Below are 21,872 nucleotides of genomic sequence, written 5' to 3' on the forward strand. Positions count from 1 at the left end.
CCAGTAATGAATGGATGTTAATGTCATTTTCCATACTATTAATGCATTATTATTATTATGCTAAGTTGAATATTTGCTTATCTTCGTATTCTAATTGACTCCTGCAATGATGCACTGTATAATTTTGTAACGGTAAAACTCTCTATGTATTGTGACCAATGTAGTCTTATGCTGCTTTTCTTACCCTTTTGACATGTATAACGGCGGAGAAAGTGGAAGTACTCATCACCCAGGAGGGGAGGGGGGGGGGAGGGGGAATACAGTGTGTCAGCGTCCGGCTGTTAAAAATATCACTAATTTACCAACTTGCCACAGCTGCAGGGGGGCAGGTTGGCGGGCCCCTAGAAGCTTTGGGCCTTTGGGCAACTGCCCAATGGAAGAGACGGCGCTGTATTTACTAAAGTGTCGGTTTTTAGAAGTGGGGATGTTGCCCATAGCAACCAATCAGGTTCTAGTTATCATTTATCCAGCACCTTCTAGAAGACAATAGCTGGAATGTAATTGGTTGCTATGGGCAACATCTTCACTTCTAAAAACCCGCACTATAGTAAATATACCCCCTGGGTTTATGAGGACATATCTGTATAACGGCTGTTTTATATTCTGGCCCACCCTCTGATGGTCCGTCTTCTATATACTTTACATTAGAGGTTCCCAAACTCCGCCATTGCAATCCAGGTTTTAAGGATATCCATGCGTGAGCCCAGATAATTAAATCAGATTGACTGAGGTACTAATTAATTCACCCGTGCTCAAGCTTTGAAATCTTTAAAATGTGGACTGTAATGTCAGCGTTTGGGAATTTCTGCTTTACATGAACCATATAGCTGGGGGAGTGCAGTGATGTGTTGTATTATTGTGTTAGTGAGCGTATGGACGATGCAGCGTGTCCCATTTCTCCCCCTGCAGTCATGGGCACGATTTGATGTTAAAAACAATCCAAATAGACCCACGATCTACCGTGCATCCTATACTATTCCAGTGCATCGTGATAAGATTTTCAGATCTTGCCTGCAGCAGGCAAGATCTAAAGGAATGGGTATGATATACCGTCGGCCGCATGGGAAGCCCGACAGCGCTGGAAATCCCGATCGTGGATAGGTAAGTATCCACTAACCTAACCCCCCTAAGGGGTGCCTAACCCTAACTTCCCCCCCAAGTGCCTAACCCTAATCCCCCCTCTAAGTGCCTAACCCTAACCCTCCCTCCCCCTAGCCTAACCCCTAACCCTCCCGGGGGGGTGCCTAACCCTAAGTCCCCCCCAGGAGCCCTAAACCTAACCGTCCCCCCCCCCCCGCGGCTGTCCGCTCGCGGCGCCCGGCATCACTACGATCGTGATGCCGAGCGCCGGTCTCCCGGCGTCGGGGAAATGCGGGCGTCTACATCCAGACGCCCGGCATTTCACCCTTGCCGGGATAAGACAGTCGGGAAGCCGGCTGCCGGTATATAGGCAGTCGGCTTCCCGATTGCTTCCCGATCTAAAGATGCGATGTACGACCAGCGGGTACGCACATCGGCATCGTAATCGTGAGTAGAGACTCACGATTAGGACATATTTTACACGATCTGTCGTCCCGATACGTCGGAATCGGGCTGATCGTGTAAAATATTGCCTAGTGTGTGGGCACCTTAAGGGAACTCTTTAATTGCTGATGTCTGTTTTTTTGTTTTTATGTCTCCCGATACGTGTCTGGTGTATCTGTTTTTATTAAGGTGTGTTTTTTGTATATTTTACAGTATATTTTTTTTGTATATTTTGTATATACTTTGTATCTTTTTTTGTACAGTACACAGTGTACTGTATATTTTTCTGTACTGGGGAGCACTGTCTCATTTATTTCCACCCGTTGTCATGCCCTTCCTCCCCCCCCCTCCCCCTTTTTTCTGTACCCTATACTGTTTTATATAACCACTCAATAAAAACGTATTATTGAAAAAAAATAAAATAAAAGATGACTAGAACGAGAAATATTAAGTATCACCGTTGGATACCGGCCACGTGTGCCCAGCGCTGTTGCAGCACCTGGGTGACCATCCTTACAGCAGGATATTTGCAGAGCTGGCTCCGCTGGTATGATATAAGCGCTGCAGTTGGTGTCGTCTGCGATGTGTCAGCTGTGTGGTTCTTACTGATAATAATATGGGCGTCCATGTTGTCACAAGGTGCTGGGATGGCGGCGGCAGCGTTACTGTTTCTCCAGCGCACAGGGAGATTTGTGAGCTGCTCTCAACCTTTTACTTTGTTTTGTTTGATAAGTTAATTAAACTTTGCTGGATTTCAAGTAGAAAAAAAAAATCACCTGTGATTTATGATAAGTTAATGGGCTCCCGGCGTCTTGTCTTTCCCCCGTGATAACCGATTGGAGGAGAAACCAGCACAAAGAGCTCCGCAGTCCCATCAGTGAGACGCTGCAGGATGTGACATATCTTATAATAAGGAGACAGGTCTCTCTGTACCTATTATCTTCTGAAATATTATGGTAATTTGGAGGAAAACCCTGATAAATGGCCCTATTTTAAAATATGACTTCATGGAGCAGCGTTATTTGTCTGGTAGTTCTCCGCTCTGTGACAGTAGTTAGGGATTGATGACAATAGCAGCACCGCCCCCAGGGTGTACACTAGAAGCGTTGATCACACTAATTACATCACACCTGAAGCTGAGAGTCTGGCTTACAGCATGTTACCTGCAGGCTCTGTGCCTGGATCAAGCCGATCAGCCCGTCCCTGCTACCGCCCTATTCCGGGCCACCTACCTCTTCAGTCTGGCTCCAGACTGTGTAGTTGCCCCTATACCTGCTTAGTACTAGCTTGGGGTGTAAATGCCTCCATACCTGCTTAGTACTAGTTTGGGGTGTAAATGCCCCATACCTGCTTAGTACTAGCTTGGGGTATAAATGCCTTCATACCTGCTTAGTACTAGTTTGGGGTGTAAATGCCCCATACCTGCTTAGTACTAGCTTGGGGTATAAATGCCTTCATACCTGCTTAGTACTAGTTTGGGGTATAAATGCCTTCATACCTGCTTAGTACTAGTTTGGGGTGTAAATGCCCCATACCTGCTTAGTACTAGCTTGGGGTATAAATGCCTTCATACCTGCTTAGTACTAGTTTGGGGTGTAAATGCCCCATACCTGCTTAGTACTAGTTTGGGGTGTAAATGCCCCATACCTGCTTAGTACTAGTTTGGGGTGTAAATGCCTCCATACCTGCTTAGTACTAGTTTGGGGTGTAAATGCCCCATACCTGCTTAGTACTAGCTTGGGGTATAAATGCCTCCATACCTGCTTAGTACTAGTTTGGGGTGTAGTTGCCCCTATACCTGCTTAGTACTAGCTTGGGGTAGAAATGCCTCCATACCTGCTTAGTACTAGTTTGGGGTGTAAATGCCCACATACCTGCTTAGTACTAGTTTGGGGTGTAAATGCCTTATACCTGCTTAGTACTAGTTTGGGGTGTAAATGCCTCCATACCTGTTTAGTACTAGTTTGGAATGTAAATGCCTCATACCTGCTTAGTACTAGTTTGGGGTGTAAATGCCCCATACCTGCTTAGTACTAGTTTGGGGTGTAAATGCCCCATACCTGCTTAGTACTAGTTTGGGGTGTAAATGCCCCATACCTGCTTAGTACTAGTTTGGGGTGTAAATGCCCCATACCTGCTTAGTACTAGTTTGGGGTGTAAATGTCCCCTATACCTGTTTAGTACTAGTCTGGGGTGTAAATGCCCCATACCTGCTTAGTACTAGTTTGGGGTGTAAATGCCTCCATACCTGCTTAGTACTAGTTTGGAATGTAAATGCCCCATACCTGCTTAGTACTAGTTTGGGATGTAAATGTCCCCTATACCTGCTTAGTACTAGTTTGGGATGTAAATGCCTCATACCTGCTTAGTACTAGTTTGGGGTGTAAATGCCCCATACCTGCTTAGTACTAGTTTGGGGTGTAAATGCCCCCCATACCTGCTTAGTACTAGTTTGGGGTGTAAATGCCCCATACCTGCTTAGTACTAGTTTGGGGTGTAAATGCCCCATACCTGCTTAGTACTAGTTTGGGGTGTAAATGCCCCATACCTGCTTAGTACTAGTTTGGGGTGTAAATGCCCCATACCTGCTTAGTACTAGTTTGGGGTGTAAATGCCCCATACCTGCTTAGTACTAGCTTGGGGTGTAAATGCCCCATACCTGCTTAGTACTAGTTTGGGGTGTAAATGCCCCATACCTGCTTAGTACTAGTTTGGGGTGTAAATGCCCCATACCTGCTTAGTACTAGTTTGGGGTGTAAATGCCCCATACCTGCTTAGTACTAGTTTGGAGTGTAAATGCCCCATACCTGCTTAGTACTAGTTTGGGGTGTAAATGCCTCATACCTGCTTAGTACTAGTTTGGGGTGTAAATGCCCCATACCTGCTTAGTACTAGTTTGGGGTGTAAATGCCCCATACCTGCTTAGTACTAGTTTGGGGTGTAAATGCCCCATACCTGCTTAGTACTAGTTTGGGGTGTAAATGCCCCATACCTGCTTAGTACTAGTTTGGGGTGTAAATGCCCCATACCTGCTTAGTACTAGCTTGGGGTGTAAATGCCCCATACCTGCTTAGTACTAGTTTGGGGTGTAAATGCCCCATACCTGCTTAGTACTAGTTTGGGGTGTAAATGCCTCATACCTGCTTAGTACTAGTTTGGGGTGTAAATGCCCCATACCTGCTTAGTACTAGTTTGGGGTGTAAATGCCCCATGCCTGCTTAGTACTAGTTTGGGGTGTAAATGCCTCATACCTGCTTAGTACTAGTTTGGGGTGTAAATGCCTCATACCTGCTTAGTACTAGTTTGGGGTGTAAATGCCTCATACCTGCTTAGTACTAGTTTGGGGTGTAAATGCCTCATACCTGCTTAGTACTAGTTTGGGGTGTAAATGCCCCCATACCTGCTTAGTACTAGTTTGGGGTGTAAATGCCCCCATACCTGCTTAGTACTAGTTTTGGGTGTTTCATCCTGATGACCTAGTAAGGGCACTCCCCGGGGGGCACACATTGATACATAGCCCCCCTGCATCGCCTTCGTTTTCTCACTGTCTGTGTTTCCCATTCATTCCCCCTGTGTCTCCTCCTTACCTGTATCATTCATTATTCTTTGTTCCAGCTGACATTCATTGTGTCACTGTTTTGGTTATATCAATTGCAATCTCTGTTTCTGTAAGTAATTGCCCCCTCTCACTGAGCGAGGCTGTCACCATTCCTCCTGTAATGTAGCCCCCAGTAACCTTCTCTATTCATTTCCAGCCGGTGCTATCCGTGTTTCTGGGCTGATATTAGCAGCTCTCTCCCTGCAGTCCCAGGGTAAGAGCGGAGCACGGAATAGAAGGATGTCTTGTCAATTATGAGGACATCAGTCCAAGTGCGATGTTCTGCAGAGTCACATTCTCCTGGTTATTTCATGCTTGTGCCACGGGGGTGACTGTCTTGCTGTATTCTTATTGACACATTGTGTTGGGGAAGTTGGTTATTCCCTTTATATTCATACAGAAAATCTGAGCAACTTGTAGTTTTATCAGTATTTCAGGCATGGAATGGGCCAGTATAGTGTGTATAGTGTGTATAGTGTGTATAGGAGCATCAGTACATGTCAGCATACATTAACCCTAAACCTAACCAGTGTGTACAGTATTAGTAAGTAACTGTTAGTGTCTATCATTGTGTGTATCAGTATGTAAATGTTAGTGTCTATCATTGTGTGTATCAGTATGTAAGTGTTAGTGTCTATCATTGTGTGTATCAGTATGTAAGTGTTAGTGTCTATCATTGTGTGTATCAGTATGTAAGTGTTAGTGTCTATCATTGTGTGTATCAGTATGTAAGTGTTAGTGTCTATCATTGTGTGTATCAGTATGTAAGTGTTAGTGTCTATCATTGTGTGTATCAGTATGTAAGTGTTAGTGTCTATCATTGTGTGTCAGTGTGTATCAGTATGTAAGTGTTAGTGTCTATCATTGTGTGTATCAGTATGTAAGTGTTAGTGTCTATCATTGTGTGTATCAGTATGTAAGTGTTAGTGTCTATCATTGTGTGTATCAGTATGTAAGTATTAGTGTCTATCATTGTGTGTATCAGTATGTAAGTATTAGTGTCTATCATTGTGTGTATCAGTATGTAAGTGTTAGTGTCTATCATTGTGTGTATCAGTATGTAAGTGTTAGTGTCTATCATTGTGTGTATCAGTATGTAAGTGTTAGTGTCTATCATTGTGTGTCAGTGTGTATCAGTATGTAAATGTTAGTGTCTATCATTGTGTGTATCAGTATGTAAGTGTTAGTGTCTATCATTGTGTGTATCAGTGTGTAAGTGTTAGTGTCTATCATTGTGTGTATCAGTATGTAAGTATTAGTGTCTATCATTGTGTGTATCAGTATGTAAGTGTTAGTGTCTATCATTGTGTGTATCAGTATGTAAGTGTTAGTGTCTATCATTGTGTGTATCAGTATGTAAGTGTTAGTGTCTATCATTGTGTGTATCAGTATGTAAGTATTAGTGTCTATCATTGTGTGTATCAGTATGTAAGTATTAGTGTCTATCATTGTGTGTATCAGTATGTAAGTGTTAGTGTCTATCATTGTGTGTATCAGTATGTAAGTGTTAGTGTCTATCATTGTGTGTATCAGTGTGTAAGTATTAGTGTCTATCATTGTGTGTATCAGTATGTAAGTGTTAGTGTCTATCATTGTGTGTATCAGTATGTAAGTGTTAGTGTCTATCATTGTGTGTATCAGTATGTAAGTGTTAGTGTCTATCATTGTGTGTATCAGTATGTAAGTGTTAGTGTCTATCATTGTGTGTATCAGTATGTAAGTATTAGTGTCTATCATTGTGTGTATCAGTATGTAAGTATTAGTGTCTATCATTGTGTGTATCAGTATGTAAGTATTAGTGTCTATCATTGTGTGTATCAGTATGTAAGTGTTAGTGTCTATCATTGTGTGTCAGTGTGTATCAGTATGTAAATGTTAGTGTCTATCATTGTGTGTATCAGTATGTAAGTGTTAGTGTCTATCATTGTGTGTCAGTGTGTAAGTATTAGTGTCTCATTGTGTGTCAGTGTGTATCGGTGTCTATCATTGTGTGTATCAGTTAGTGTCTATCATTGTGTGTATCAGTATGTAAGTGTTAGTGTCTATCATTGTGTGTATCAGTATGTAAGTGTTAGTGTCTATCATTGTGTGTATCAGTATGTAAGTATTAGTGTCTATCATTGTGTGTATCAGTATGTAAGTATTAGTGTCTATCATTGTGTGTATCAGTATGTAAGTATTAGTGTCTATCATTGTGTGTATCAGTATGTAAGTGTTAGTGTCTATCATTGTGTGTCAGTGTGTATCAGTATGTAAATGTTAGTGTCTATCATTGTGTGTATCAGTATGTAAGTGTTAGTGTCTATCATTGTGTGTATCAGTATGTAAGTGTTAGTGTCTATCATTGTGTGTCAGTGTGTAAGTATTAGTGTCTCATTGTGTGTCAGTGTGTATCGGTGTCTATCATTGTGTGTATCAGTTAGTGTCTATCATTGTGTGTATCAGTATGTAAGTATTAGTGTCTATCATTGTGTGTATCAGTATGTAAGTGTTAGTGTCTATCATTGTGTGTATCAGTATGTAAGTATTAGTGTCTATCATTGTGTGTATCAGTATGTAAGTATTAGTGTCTATCATTGTGTGTATCAGTATGTAAGTGTTAGTGTCTATCATTGTGTGTATCAGTATGTAAGTGTTAGTGTCTATCATTGTGTGTCAGTGTGTATCAGTATGTAAATGTTAGTGTCTATCATTGTGTGTATCAGTATGTAAGTGTTAATGTCTATCATTGTGTGTATCAGTATGTAAGTGTTAGTGTCTATCATTGTGTGTCAGTGTGTATCAGTATGTAAATGTTAGTGTCTATCATTGTGTGTATCAGTATGTAAGTGTTAGTGTCTATCATTGTGTGTATCAGTGTGTAAGTGTTAGTGTCTATCATTGTGTGTATCAGTATGTAAGTATTAGTGTCTATCATTGTGTGTATCAGTATGTAAGTGTTAGTGTCTATCATTGTGTGTATCAGTATGTAAGTGTTAGTGTCTATCATTGTGTGTCAGACACTAATATTTACATACTGAAACACACTGACACACAATGATAGACACTAACACTTACATACTGATACACACAATGATAGACACTAACACTTACATACTGATACACACAATGATAGACACTAATACTTACATACTGATACACACAATGATAGACACTAATACTTACATACTGATACACACTATCATTGTGTGTATCAGTATGTATGTGTTAGTGTCTATCATTGTGTGTATCAGTATGTAAGTGTTAGTGTCTATCATTGTGTGTCAGTGTGTATCAGTATGTAAATGTTAGTGTCTATCATTGTGTGTATCAGTATGTAAGTGTTAGTGTCTATCATTGTGTGTATCAGTATGTAAGTGTTAGTGTCTATCATTGTGTGTCAGTGTGTATCAGTATGTAAATGTTAGTGTCTATCATTGTGTGTATCAGTATGTAAGTGTTAGTGTCTATCATTGTGTGTATCAGTATGTAAGTGTTAATGTCTATCATTGTGTGTATCAGTATGTAAGTATTAGTGTCTATCATTGTGTGTATCAGTATGTAAGTGTTAGTGTCTATCATTGTGTGTATCAGTATGTAAGTGTTAGTGTCTATCATTGTGTGTCAGTGTGTATCAGTATGTAAGTATTAGTGTCTATCATTGTGTGTATCAGTATGTAAGTATTAGTGTCTATCATTGTGTGTATCAGTATGTAAGTGTTAGTGTCTATCATTGTGTGTATCAGTATGTAAGTGTTAGTGTCTATCATTGTGTGTATCAGTATGTAAGTGTTAGTGTCTATCATTGTGTGTATCAGTATGTAAGTGTTAGTGTCTATCATTGTGTGTATCAGTATGTAAGTGTTAGTGTCTATCATTGTGTGTATCAGTATGTAAGTGTTAGTGTCTATCATTGTGTGTATCAGTATGTAAGTGTTAGTGTCTATCATTGTGTGTATCAGTATGTAAGTGTTAGTGTCTATCATTGTGTGTATCAGTATGTAAGTGTTAGTGTCTATCATTGTGTGTATCAGTATGTAAGTGTTAGTGTCTATCATTGTGTGTATCAGTATGTAAGTGTTAGTGTCTATCATTGTGTGTCAGTGTGTATCAGTATGTAAGTATTAGTGTCTATCATTGTGTGTATCAGTATGTAAGTATTAGTGTCTATCATTGTGTGTATCAGTATGTAAGTGTTAGTGTCTATCATTGTGTGTATCAGTATGTAAGTGTTAGTGTCTATCATTGTGTGTCAGTGTGTATCAGTATGTAAATGTTAGTGTCTATCATTGTGCATATCAGTATGTAAGTGTTAGTGTCTATCATTGTGTGTCAGTGTGTATCAGTGATGGCTGGGTGCTGGCCTTGTCCTATGTAAATGTGTAGATATGCATTGCTGGCAATGTGTCCCAGCAGGTAATTATTGGGAGCAGTAGGGATGGAGCTGGTGAAGGTGCCACGGGCAGTGTTATGCTTATTGTAGAGTCTCTGTAGAGTTGCTGGTAGAAGCACCTACAGGGAGACCCCACCAACCAGCACTACACACTGTGGGCCTGAGGCCGAGCTGTAAGTAAATTGGGTGGCTGCGGTCCACAGAAGAAGATGAGTTTATTTGCCGGCACCAGTACCAGATTAAGGTCCATATGGGCCTGGAGCTGAAATGTATGAAGGGCCTATCATGTGCCGCTGCAGAGGGCATGACTAGTGATCTGCGGTCCCTTCTTTTAAAATCCCGGGGATGCCTAATATTTGCGGGTACCCCAAAAAAACATTCTACAAATATACTTAAAACCTATGGGCCTGATTCAGAGCCACACACAAGCAGCTTGGCAATTCCAACAATCTTAATTCAAATGCAGAAGGAAGTTTCAGACACCTCCTTGCTGCATTTGCGAGCACTATCGCACCCATTGCGACCGTTGGTCACGATGGTCGCTCCTTTGGTCAGGCTGTGGGAGCTGAATTTCTGCAGCCTGACTGGGTGCTGGTCACTTCAGAGGCCAGGAATCTGCATCTGCTGGTGCAGACCCTAGTTTTGTCCCTCCTGGAAAACAGGTGTGACACGCCCCCCCCTTTCAGGAAATGGTGATAAGCCCCTGTACGTTTAAGCACTACAGTATTCAGGCTGCTGCAATAACGTCCCTCGCTGCAACGAGCCCAGGAACGTTTTGCTGCATCTCTCGGCTGAAACTCCTGGCTTGTGACCTGTTAGTCCTTTGTGCCCCCACTGGAAGTGATCACAATGAATAACCCTTCCCTACTGAAGACAGCTGCTGAGCGTTTAGGGGGTTAATGGAGCAGAATAAGCCCCCCGCCTCACGCCGTCTGCAGCGCTGCCGTGCAAATAGTCATACAGTTTTCATTTCCAGATGAATATGCACCCGACCTGCCGTGAAATGTCCTCCTCGCTGTGCATATTAAGCAGCGCGCAGCTTCAGGGCCCATGAGTGATGTCTGTTCCCACAGCATTATGGCGGGACACACCAACATCCAGGATGTATACTATATATATGGCCTCTCACCCATTTCTGCACTATGAGTTCTACTCTTGATTATTGGGTTTTATTCATAATTTCTTATTGGGTCAATCAGAGCCAGCCTTAGCCAAATTAGTGCCCTAGGCAAGATTTTTGGTGGTGCCCCCCTCCCCGTGGGATCCTGAAAAGGGGTGTGGCCTCACGGAAGGGGCCCTCACCCACCACAGCACCCCACTATCCCAGCACAGCACGGTATCAGCACCCACCATCCCTATCCCAGCAGAGCACCCCTCTCCCAGCAGTGAGCAGCACAGCACCCCGGCCCTCTCCCAGTTCCAAACTTACTTTATTGAGGTCAGCCTGCAGAGCTGTCCGACTCGAGGTACAGCAAGCCGCGGGCGGCGAACCCGCTTTTCCCATCTCAGGCTGGAAGGCCGCAGCTGTGTGTGATGATTGCTGGAGGCAGAGCCCAGAGCCATGAGGTGTGACCCATTACTCCAAGCTCCGCAGAGTCCCATGGTGCAGCAGCCCTCCCGTGCCCATTACTTAAAGTCCTGAATGAGCTTTTGCCCATGCACAGAAGCTCATTCTGATTGTGTGACGCCTCAGAGCCGGCTCGGCGCTAACCACCAGCCGCCGTCCAGGTGCTCCGCCCCCCACAAACTACCATTGGCTGTTCTGCTGCTGCCCGCTCACCGTTTGCTGCTGCCAGACCTGATCGCAGCTGTCAGCTGAGCTCCAGTCATGGATGCTGTGCAGCTGCCGTTGCCAGTGTCTCTGCCCTGGCCTTGTCTGCACCAAACCTCCACCTGCCCTAGGCAGGCTTGGATGCCCCTAGGCATTTGCTTAGTTTGTCTATGCCTAGGGCAGGCTCTGACGTCAATAAGACATTAAGGTTTGGCCAGATGTATTAAAAAACAAAGGCAGGGACAGTTGTACAGATAATAGCCCGTCCCCGCGATGTGTAAGAGTAAAGTGCCCGCTAATACACGGGTTCGAGCGGCCATTGTTGCTGTCTCTAGCCTATAGGCTACAATGGCTAACACCATCTGAAGATGACGTCGGCTCACTTGGTAAATCTCCCAATATAGCAGCCTCCCCTAGAAACATGTGTGGGCTGCTACTGCGGAAATGGGGGATCGGCTGTGGTACTCCTTACATACATCCTGGGGACCCTAACATTTTGCATCTGTTTTCAGGGGTATTTCCCGCAACTTTAACAAATATGCCCCTATGAGAGCAGCTATCGATACAGTGAATACAGTTGTTACTGCTGTGGTGCCTACTGTATTGTATGGAGATGCATTCAGGCAGCAGGACATGCAACAGCTGAGGATCTAAGGAGTATATAGGGCCTCATTCAGCATTGCACATGTATTATCGGGAATCTGCGCGTGCACAGGACCCGTTCTGCAGACCCTTCTATACCTCTGCCTGACTGATTTAAGGGGTGGTGCAGGGCAGCCGGCATTCCTGGAAACGGGGGCGATTTCTGGGAGTGGAAAGGCCAGGGACTGCGTCTACGGACGCAGTTTTCTGGCCTCGTAAGCCGGTGGCTACCGGAAACGGGGCGTGTCTTTAAAAAGTGCCCCCTTTTCATCACTCTTGGGGTGTGCCTGGCACTTCCAGTCCCCATGCGCTCCTATCTCTGTGAATAGATGCCGGGCACACGCGTCCGGCATCCATTCACCGGCGGTAATCTCTATACCGCAATTTTAACCACCCACTGCGGCCTGTGTGTGGGGACGGCGCCCGCAGACTGTTTTAGCGGGGCACTGCAAAGGACGGCAGAACGCATTCTGCCATTTTGAAATCGGAACAGGTTGCGGCGCCCCGCTAAAATAGCCTAGCGGGAACGCTACTTATATAAGGTACGTGTTAATTACAGGAGCCTCTGCAAGTAGTAAAGGCTTGTAAGTATAATTATGTACAATCAGTCTCTTTGCTAGCTGGATATCTCTTTCTGAATACATCACTAGAAAGATGGCGCTGTGCAGAGCTGTAACTAGACTTTTTGGTGCCCTGGGCGAGAATTGGCTCCCCCTCTATTCAAGGGGCATGACAAATCTGATTTGTCCCATACGATGATGGAGTACTGATCCTGTTGTACCAATGTTATCCAGGTGCCACTGCTAAATACAGTGTGAATCTAATGCCTGCAATGATGATACAATACTTATGCAATATATAACTCACCAGCTGTAGATGTATGAGAGCGCTGGTAAAGTGGCACCTACAGCAGGTTTGCCCATCAGAACACAAGGCTGGAGCCGGCACTGTAGATCACTGAATGAAGGTATAGAAAGCGCGCTGTTTGTAGTGTATATGCAGCAAATATCAGCGGCAGAGAGATCTGTGTAAGTACACTGTTCCGGGAGCTGAACTCAAGTTAGTGCGTCTCTAGTGAAATCAAATGTTACAATCAATGTGTCCGACTGACAGAAAGCAGACAGGTGCACAGTCTACAATCACCGGCAAGGGTACTCGAAGTGTGCTGGTAACACCTGGGTCTGAAATCGGTGGCTGTGTTCAGGGCTGCCATCAGAAATTGTGGGACAGAAAGCTCCATGTGTAAGGTGTCTGACTGCCATGTGAGAGGTGAAAGGTTTGAGTCCCGGGTAACACAGTATGTTGAAATGTGTGTGTTATATAAATGAGTATGTGACTGATGGTGCTTGGGGAGGTGGCCAGATGGAGGGGGGGTTGGCCAGGGAGATGATAGTGGCAGGTAGGAGATACCAGGGATTAAAGAAAAGGAAGCTACAAGTGATTGTAAACAGATAATTGACAGGCCTGAGCAGCGCCCCCCTGCCCTGTGCGGTGGCACATATCGCACCACCCTAGTTACGGCCCTGGCACTGTGGGACATCCATAGAGAGCCGGTGCACGGGCAGACACAGTGGTCATCCTTGGCACAGGGCGGGCAGCACCGGGGCACCCCTGCACCCATGATAGATATGCCTGTGGTAATATGATCCCTTCTACTGTTAATGTGCGTCTATGTGGATTACATGGCTGATGGCTTCATATTGTGCACCTATTAGCAGTGGATGTGGCTGAAATAACCAATCAAATTCTTTATAATTGTCCACTTACATTTATTATACAAAAGCTAGTGTAAAAACCTACCAGTGCCACGTCCACTTATATGACTTTACCCGATTTAAATCTGGCACTTTTCTTGAAATGTTGTTTCTTTCATGCCACCCCCCCCCCACACTCTCTCTATTCCCCCCCCCCCCCAGCTACGATTTTGGTGAACAAGGTGGTCACTGTGTGGGGTAGACTCCGCGTAGGACTGGGACATGAAGGGGCGCACCGGGGAATTGCAGTGGTAGAGGCCCATGCTTAGTGCATGGTCTGGGCCCCTTTATAAATATATATAGTAAATACTGCTAGTGCATGCATGATAATATACCAGATTAATAACAGCAGTGCACTGCAGTGAATACGCCATAGTTCTGTGCAGTACAGTGTAACATATGTAGAGGAGGGGGGTGGGTCTCTCAGGCATTTGGACACACTGGGGATTTCCCCTGTACTCCTGTGGGCCAGTCTGGGTATGTCAGAGTCTTGGTTGGTGTGTTCTAAAAAAAAAAAGTGTTTAGAATCAAAGGTCTGTGTCCCTAATAGGGGAGGTGCAGGCGGTAGAGGAGTATAGTAACGCTAGTCCGCCAGGGCCTGATAACAGACATATCACATAGCCAGGCTGTATCAGCTGCTTTCTGTGTGTCTGCTCTCAGTGCAATAAGGACATATCTCACAGAGCTGGCAGCAAGTACACCCCACAATGCTTCCACAAAGGGTTATATAAGAGGTGGCAGAACCACTGCAGCTAAAACATTAAAGAAATGTTATTTTATTCCCTGATCTTTCTTTTTATAGCATAAGAACATCTCCTACCATCCAGCTCTTCACCCAACCTAGAATTAGCCTGTCCGCATCTGACACAGAGTGAGGAGAAGGAGAGCGGGGATGTGTGTCCAATTAACCTCTTCCTTTCTAGTGTGAGAAGAGAGTGCTTGTACTGATGAGAATCAATTGACCCTCTCCTCTCATCTACGGAGCAGTCTTGCCTCTCTAATCCCCTATCTCTGCCTCCTGGTAGCACAGTGATTAGTGCCTGTGGTCTCTGTGTGCCCGGGCTCTGGGAAGGGTGCTGCAGAATAACCTCGGCATGTAAATACTACGTTTGGCCCTTGGCCTGGTCGTGCAGCAGTGCGTAATGTTCGGCATGTCAGCCAGATGAGCCCTGTGACACGTATGTTCCTTTCTTACAGCGCACGGCTTCATGAGTGAAGATGAGTACCTGGAGATCACGGGCATCACAAGAGAGCAGTCTGGGCTATACGAGTGCAGCGCCGCCAACGATGTGTCTATTCCGGATGTCCGAAGGGTTAAAGTCACAGTCAACTGTAAGTGAAAACGAAGAGCCGCCCAACAAAGAGTCTCTGAGTCGTCTTTAAATATTTAGAACCAGCTCGGAGAGAGATAAGTGCAGAACGCCGCCAGCGTTATCGCTGTAAACATACTGGCTCGCCACTGTATAATCAATAGATAGCCGACTTCTGCTCTCCATAATGTTTAAATCTGCTCTCTTTATTGGGTTTTCTTTATTATTCATGGGCTCTCCAGCAAGTCCAATCTCAACGCACAGACAATAGCCCTTCCCGTCTTCTCCATCTAAACCCTCTGAAAATACCAAACACTATTTAGATTCAAGACTATTTTCAGCCATTCCTCTAGTTCAGGATATTATCGGGGATTATAGTCTCTTGCAGGCCCATTTCCCTCTGACATACTGTACGGGGGTGTCAATTTAATAGTATTTCATGACCTACATATTTTAATTGAATACTTCTAGGTTTGCTGTGATGCCGAATACACATATACAGTTGTACATTGCAAATTATGTGAAATGGGGCATAGGCAACGATTCATCAAGAGAAAATGTGTAAAAAAAAAAGTTTTCCCTGTAGGTTTTGTCATGGTAGTGCTACATATCTTTTTTTTTTCTTTATCAATACATTTGGGATCCTATTCCTGTTGGCAGCTCGGTGAAAGCACAAAATACTATTTGTATCCATAGGAAGGCAGGCTAGCTGCAGTGGTGGTGTATGAAAAGGATAGGAGACGATATGTATCCATAGGAAGGCAGACTAGCTGCAGTGGTGGTGTATGGAAAGGGTAGAAGACCAAATGTATACACAGGAAGGCAGGCTAGCTGTAGTGGTGGTGTATGGTAAGAATAGAAGCCCATATGTATCCATAGGAAGGCAGGTTAGCTGTAGTGGTGGTGTATGGAAAGGATAGAAGACCATATGTATACATAGGAAGGCAGGCTAGCTGTAGTGGTGGTGTATGGTAAGAATAGAAGCCCATATGTATCCATAGGAAGGCAGGTTAGCTGTAGTGGTGGTGTATGGAAAGGATAGAAGACCATATGTATACATAGGAAGGCAGGCTAGCTGTAGTGGTGGTGTATGGTAAGAATAGAAGACCATATGTATCCATAGGAAGGCAGGCTAGCTGTAGTGGTGGTGTATTAAAAGGATAGAAGACCATATGAATTCATAGGAAGGCAGGCTAGCTGTAGTGGTGGTGTATGGAAAGGATAGAAGACCATATGTATCCATAGGAAGGCAGGCTAGCTGCAGTGGTGGTGTATGGAAAGGATAGAAGACCATATGTATTCATAGGAAGGCAGGCTAGCTGCAGTGGTGGTGTATGAAAAGGATAGAAGACCATATGTATCCATAGGAAGGCAGGCTAGCTGCAGTGGTGGTGTATGGAAAGGATAGAAGACCATATGTATCCATATGAAGGCATGCTAGCTGCAGTGGTGGTGCATGGAAAGGAAAGAATAACATATGTATCCATAGGAAGGCAGGCTAGCTGTAGTGGTGGTGTATGGTAAGAATAGCAGACCATATGTATCCATAGGAAGGTAGGCTAGCTGCAGTGGTGGTGTATGAAAAGGATAGAAGACCATATGTATACACAGGAAGGCAGGTTAGCTGTAGTGGTGGTGTACGGAAAGGATAGAAGACCATATGTATCCATAGGAAGGCAGGTTAGCTGTAGTGGTGGTGTATGGTAAGAATAGAAGACCATATGTATCCATAGGAAGGCAGGCTAGCTGTAGTGGTGGTGTATGGAAAGGATAGAAGACCATATGTATACACAGGAAGGCAGGTTAGCTGTAGTGGTGGTGTATGGAAAGGATAGAAGACCATATGTATCCCTAGGAAGGCATGCTAGCTGCAGTGGTGGTGTATGGTAAGAATAGAAGACCATATGTATACATAGGAAGGCAGGCTAGCTGCGGTGGTGGTGTATGGAAAGGATAGAAGACCATATGTATGCATAGGAAGGCAGGCTAGCTGAAGTGGTGGTGTATGGAAAGGATAGAAGACCATATGTATTCATAGGAAGGCAGGCCAGCTGCAGTGGTGGTGTATGGAAAGGATAGAAGACCATATGTATCCATAGGAAGGTAGGCTAGCTGAAGTGGTGGTGTATGGAAAGGATAGAAGACCATATGTATACATAGGAAGGCAGGCTAGCTGCAGTGGTGGTGTATGGAAAGGATAGAAGAACATATGTATCCATAGGAAGGCAGGCTAGCTGAAGTGGTGGTGTATGGAAAGGATAGAAGACCATATGTATCCATAGGAAGGCAGGCCCGCTGCAGTGGTGGTGCATGGAAAGGATAGAAGACCATATGTATCCATAGGAAGGTAGGCTAGCTGCAGTGGTGGTGTATGAAAAGGATAGAAGACCATATGTATACTCAGGAAGGCAGGTTAGCTGTAGTGGTGGTGCATGGAAAGGATAGAAGACCATATGTATCCATAGGAAGGCAGGCTAGCTGTAGTGGTGGTGTATGGAAAGGATAGAAGACCATATGTATACACAGGAAAGCAGGTTAGCTGTAGTGGTGGTGCATGGAAAGGATAGAAGACCATATGTATCCATAGGAAGGCAGGCTAGCTGTAGTGGTGGTGTATGGAAAGGATAGAAGACCATATGTATACACAGGAAGGCAGGTTAGCTGTAGTGGTGGTGTATGGAAAGGATAGAAGACCACATGTATCCATAGGAAGGCAGGCTAGCTGTAGTGGTGGTGTATGGTGAGAATAGCAGACCATATGTATCCATAGGAAGGTAGGCTAGCTGCAGTGGTGGTGTATGAAAAGGATAGAAGACCATATGTATACACAGGAAAGCAGGTTAGCTGTAGTGGTGGTGTATGAAAAGGATAGAAGACCATATGTATACACAGGAAGGCAGGTTAGCTGTAGTGGTGGTGTACGGAAAGGATAGAAGACCATATGTATCCATAGGAAGGCAGGTTAGCTGTAGTGGTGGTGTATGGTAAGAATAGAAGACCATATGTATCCATAGGAAGGCAGGCTAGCTGTAGTGGTGGTGTATGGAAAGGATAGAAGACCATATGTATACACAGGAAGGCAGGCTAGCTGTAGTGGTGGTGTATGGAAAGGATAGAAGACCATATGTATCCCTAGGAAGGCATGCTAGCTGCAGTGGTGGTGTATGGTAAGAATAGAAGACCATATGTATACATAGGAAGGCAGGCTAGCTGCGGTGGTGGTGTATGGAAAGGATAGAAGACCATATGTATGCATAGGAAGGCAGGCTAGCTGTAGTGGTGGTGTATGGTGAGAATAGCAGACCATATGTATCCATAGGAAGGTAGGCTAGCTGCAGTGGTGGTGTATGAAAAGGATAGAAGACCATATGTATACACAGGAAAGCAGGTTAGCTGTAGTGGTGGTGCATGGAAAGGATAGAAGACGATATGTATCCATAGGAAGGCAGGCTAGCTGTAGTGGTGGTGTATGGAAAGGATAGAAGACCATATGTATACACAGGAAGGCAGGTTAGCTGTAGTGGTGGTGTATGGAAAGGATAGAAGACCACATGTATCCCTAGGAAGGCATGCTAGCTGCAGTGGTGGTGTATGGTAAGAATAGAAGACCATATGTATACATAGGAAGGCAGGCTAGCTGCAGTGGTGGTGTATGGAAAGGACAGAAGACCATATGTATCCATAGGAAGGCAGGCTAGCTGAACTGGTGGTGTATGGAAAGGATAGAAGACCATATGTATACATAGGAAGGCAGACTAGCTGCAGTGGTGGTGTATGGAAAGGATAGAAGACCATATGTATTCATAGCAAGGCAGGCTAGCTGTAGTGGTGGTGTATGGAAAGGATAGAAGACCATATGTATACATAGGAAGGCAGGCTAGCTGTAGTGGTGGTGTATGGAGAGGATAGAAGACCATATGTATCCATAGGAAGGCAGGTTAGCTGTAGTGGTGGTGCATGGAAAGGATAGAAGACCATATGTATCCATAGGAAGGCAGGCTAGCTGCAGTGGTGGTGTATGGAAAGGATAGAAGGCCATATGTATACTCAGGAAGGCAGGCTAGCTGCAGTGGTGGTGTATGGAAAGGATAGAAGACCATATGTATCCATAGGAAGGCAAGCTCGCTCCAGTGGTGGTACATAGAATGGATGGAAGACCATTTATGGCCATAGAAAGCCAGGTTAACCTTGAGTGCAGCTATTTGTCTTTATAAAAGAGAAGTCTGGCCCTCTGATAAAAGACCATATGTATCTATAGAAAGGTTGGCTAGCTGTAGTGGTGGTACATGGAGAGGATTGGAGTTGAGAGTTACTGATAAGCATGCAGTGATTGGGTGAGAGATAGTGTGCGGTGATTGGAGGTCAGAGTTACTGATAAGCGTGCAGTGATTGGAGGTGAGAGTTACTGATAAGCGTGCAGCGATTGGAGGTGAGAGTTACTGATAAGCATGCAGTGTTTGGAGGTGAGAGTTACTGATAAGCGTGCAGTGATTGGAGGTGAGAGTTACTGATAAGTGTGCAGTGTTTGGAAGTGAGAGCTACTGATAAGCGTGTGGTGATTAGAGGTGAGAGTTACTGATAAGCGTGCGGTGATTGGAGGTGAGAGTTACTGATAAGTGGGCAGTGTTTGGAGGTGGGAGTTACTGATCAGCGTCTGGTGATTGGAGGTGAGAGTTACTGATAAGCGTGCAGTGATTGGAGGTGAGAGTTACTGATAAGCGTGCAGTGATTGGAGGTGAGAGCTACTGATAAGCATGTGGTGATTAGAGGTGAGAGTTACTGATAAGTGTGCAGTGATTGGAGATGAGCGTTACTGATAATTGGGCAGTGTTTGGAGGTGGGAGTTACTGATCAGCGTCTGGTGATTGGAGGTGAGAGTTACTGATAAGCGTGCAGTGATTGGAGGTGAGAGTTACTGATAAGCGTCTGGTGTTTGGAGGTGAGAGTTACTGATAAGTGTGCAGTGATTGGAGGTGAGAGTTACTGATAAGCGTCTGGTGATTGGAGGTGAGAGTTAATGATAAGCGTCTGGTGATTGCAGGTGAGAGTTACTGATAAGCGTGCAGTGATTGGAGGTCAAAGTTACTGATAAGCGTCTGGTGATTGGAGGTGAGAGTTACTGATAAGTGTGCAGTGTTTGGATGTGAGAGTTACTGATAAGCGTGCAGTGTTTGAAGGAGAGAGTTACTGATGTGTGCAGTGATTGGAGGTGAGAGTTACTGATAAGCGTGCAGTGTTTGGAGGTGAGAGTTACTGATAAGCGTGCAGTGATTGGAGGTCAAAGTTACTGATAAGCATCTGGTGATTGGAGGTGAGAGTTACTGATAAGTGTGCAGTGATTGGAGGTGAGAGTTACTGATAAGCGTCTGGTGATTGGAGGTGAGAGTTACTGATAAGCGTGCAGTGATTGGAGGTGAGAGTTACTGATAAGTGTGCAGTGATTGGAGGTGAGAGTTACTGATAAGCGTCTGGTGATTGGAGGTGAGAGTTAATGATAAGCGTCTGGTGATTGCAGGTGAGAGTTACTGATAAGCGTGCAGTGATTGGAGGTGAGAGTTACTGATAAGCGTGCAGTGATTGGAGGTGAGAGTTACTGATAAGCGTGCAGTGTTTGGAGGTGAGAGTTACTGATGTGTGCAGTGATTGGAGGTGAGAGTTACTGATAAGCGTGCAGTGTTTGGAGGTGAGAGTTACTGATAAGCGTGCAGTGATTGGAGGTGAGAGTTACTGATAAGCGTGTGGTGATTGGAGGTGAGAGTTACTGATAAGCGTGCAGTCATTGGAGGTGAACGTTACTGATAAGCATCTGGTGTTTGGAGGTGAGAGTTACTGATAAGTGTGCAGTGTTTGGAAGTGAGAGTTACTGATAAGCGTCTGGTGTTTGGAGGTGAGAGTTACTGATAAGTGCGCAGTGTTTGGAGGTGAGAGTTACTGATAAGTGTGCAGTGATTGGAGGTGAGAGTTACTGATAAGCGTCTGGTGATTTGAGGTGAGAGTTAATGATAAGCGTGTGGTGATTGCAGGTGAGAGTTACTGATAAGCGTGCAGTGATTGGAGGTCAAAGTTACTGATAAGCGTCTGGTGATTGGAGGTGAGAGTTACTGATAAGTGTGCAGTGTTTGGATGTGAGAGTTACTGATAAGCGTGCAGTGATTGGAGGTGAGAGTTACTGATAAGCGTGCAGTGATTGGAGGTGAGAGTTACTGATAAGCGTCTGGTGTTTGGAGGTGAGAGTTACTGATAAGTGTGCAGTGATTGGAGGTGAGAGTTACTGATAAGCGTCTGGTGATTGGAGGTGAGAGTTACTGATAAGCGTGCAGTGTTTGGAGGTGAGAGTTACTGATAAGCGTGCAGTGATTGGAGGTGAGAGTTACTGATAAGCGTGTGGTGATTGGAGGTGAGAGTTACTGATAAGCGTGCAGTGATTGGAGGTGAACGTTACTGATAAGCATCTGGTGTTTGGAGGTGAGAGTTACTGATAAGTGTGCAGTGTTTGGAAGTGAGAGTTACTGATAAGCGTCTGGTGTTTGGAGGTGAGAGTTACTGATAAGTGCGCAGTGTTTGGAGGTGAGAGTTACTGATAAGTGTGCAGTGATTGGAGGTGAGAGTTACTGATAAGCGTCTGGTGATTTGAGGTGAGAGTTAATGATAAGCGTGTGGTGATTGCAGGTGAGAGTTACTGATAAGCGTGCAGTGATTGGAGGTCAAAGTTACTGATAAGCGTCTGGTGATTGGAGGTGAGAGTTACTGATAAGTGTGCAGTGTTTGGATGTGAGAGTTACTGATAAGCGTGCAGTGATTGGAGGTGAGAGTTACTGATAAGCGTGCAGTGATTGGAGGTGAGAGTTACTGATAAGCGTGCAGTGTTTGGAGGTGAGAGTTACTGATGTGTGCAGTGATT

General features: G+C 44.6%; 1 protein-coding gene across 4 annotated transcripts in view; it reads left to right on the forward strand.

The window, feature by feature from the left end:
* NTM (neurotrimin) overlaps positions 1-21,872 on the forward strand; it is a 916,745-nt gene that overhangs the window by 836,516 nt on the left and 58,357 nt on the right. For all 4 annotated transcript variants that reach the window (XM_088457048.1, XM_088457049.1, XM_088457050.1 and 1 more), the window contains exon 5: positions 14,859-14,993. In XM_088457048.1, coding sequence (XP_088313174.1) covers positions 14,859-14,993 — 135 coding nt within the window. The remainder of the gene's footprint in view (positions 1-14,858; positions 14,994-21,872) is intronic.

The sequence above is a fragment of the Taudactylus pleione genome, unplaced genomic scaffold (assembly GCF_031769625.1).
Source record: "Taudactylus pleione unplaced genomic scaffold, aTauple2 ptg000734l, whole genome shotgun sequence".
Classification (NCBI taxonomy): domain Eukaryota; kingdom Metazoa; phylum Chordata; class Amphibia; order Anura; family Myobatrachidae; genus Taudactylus; species Taudactylus pleione.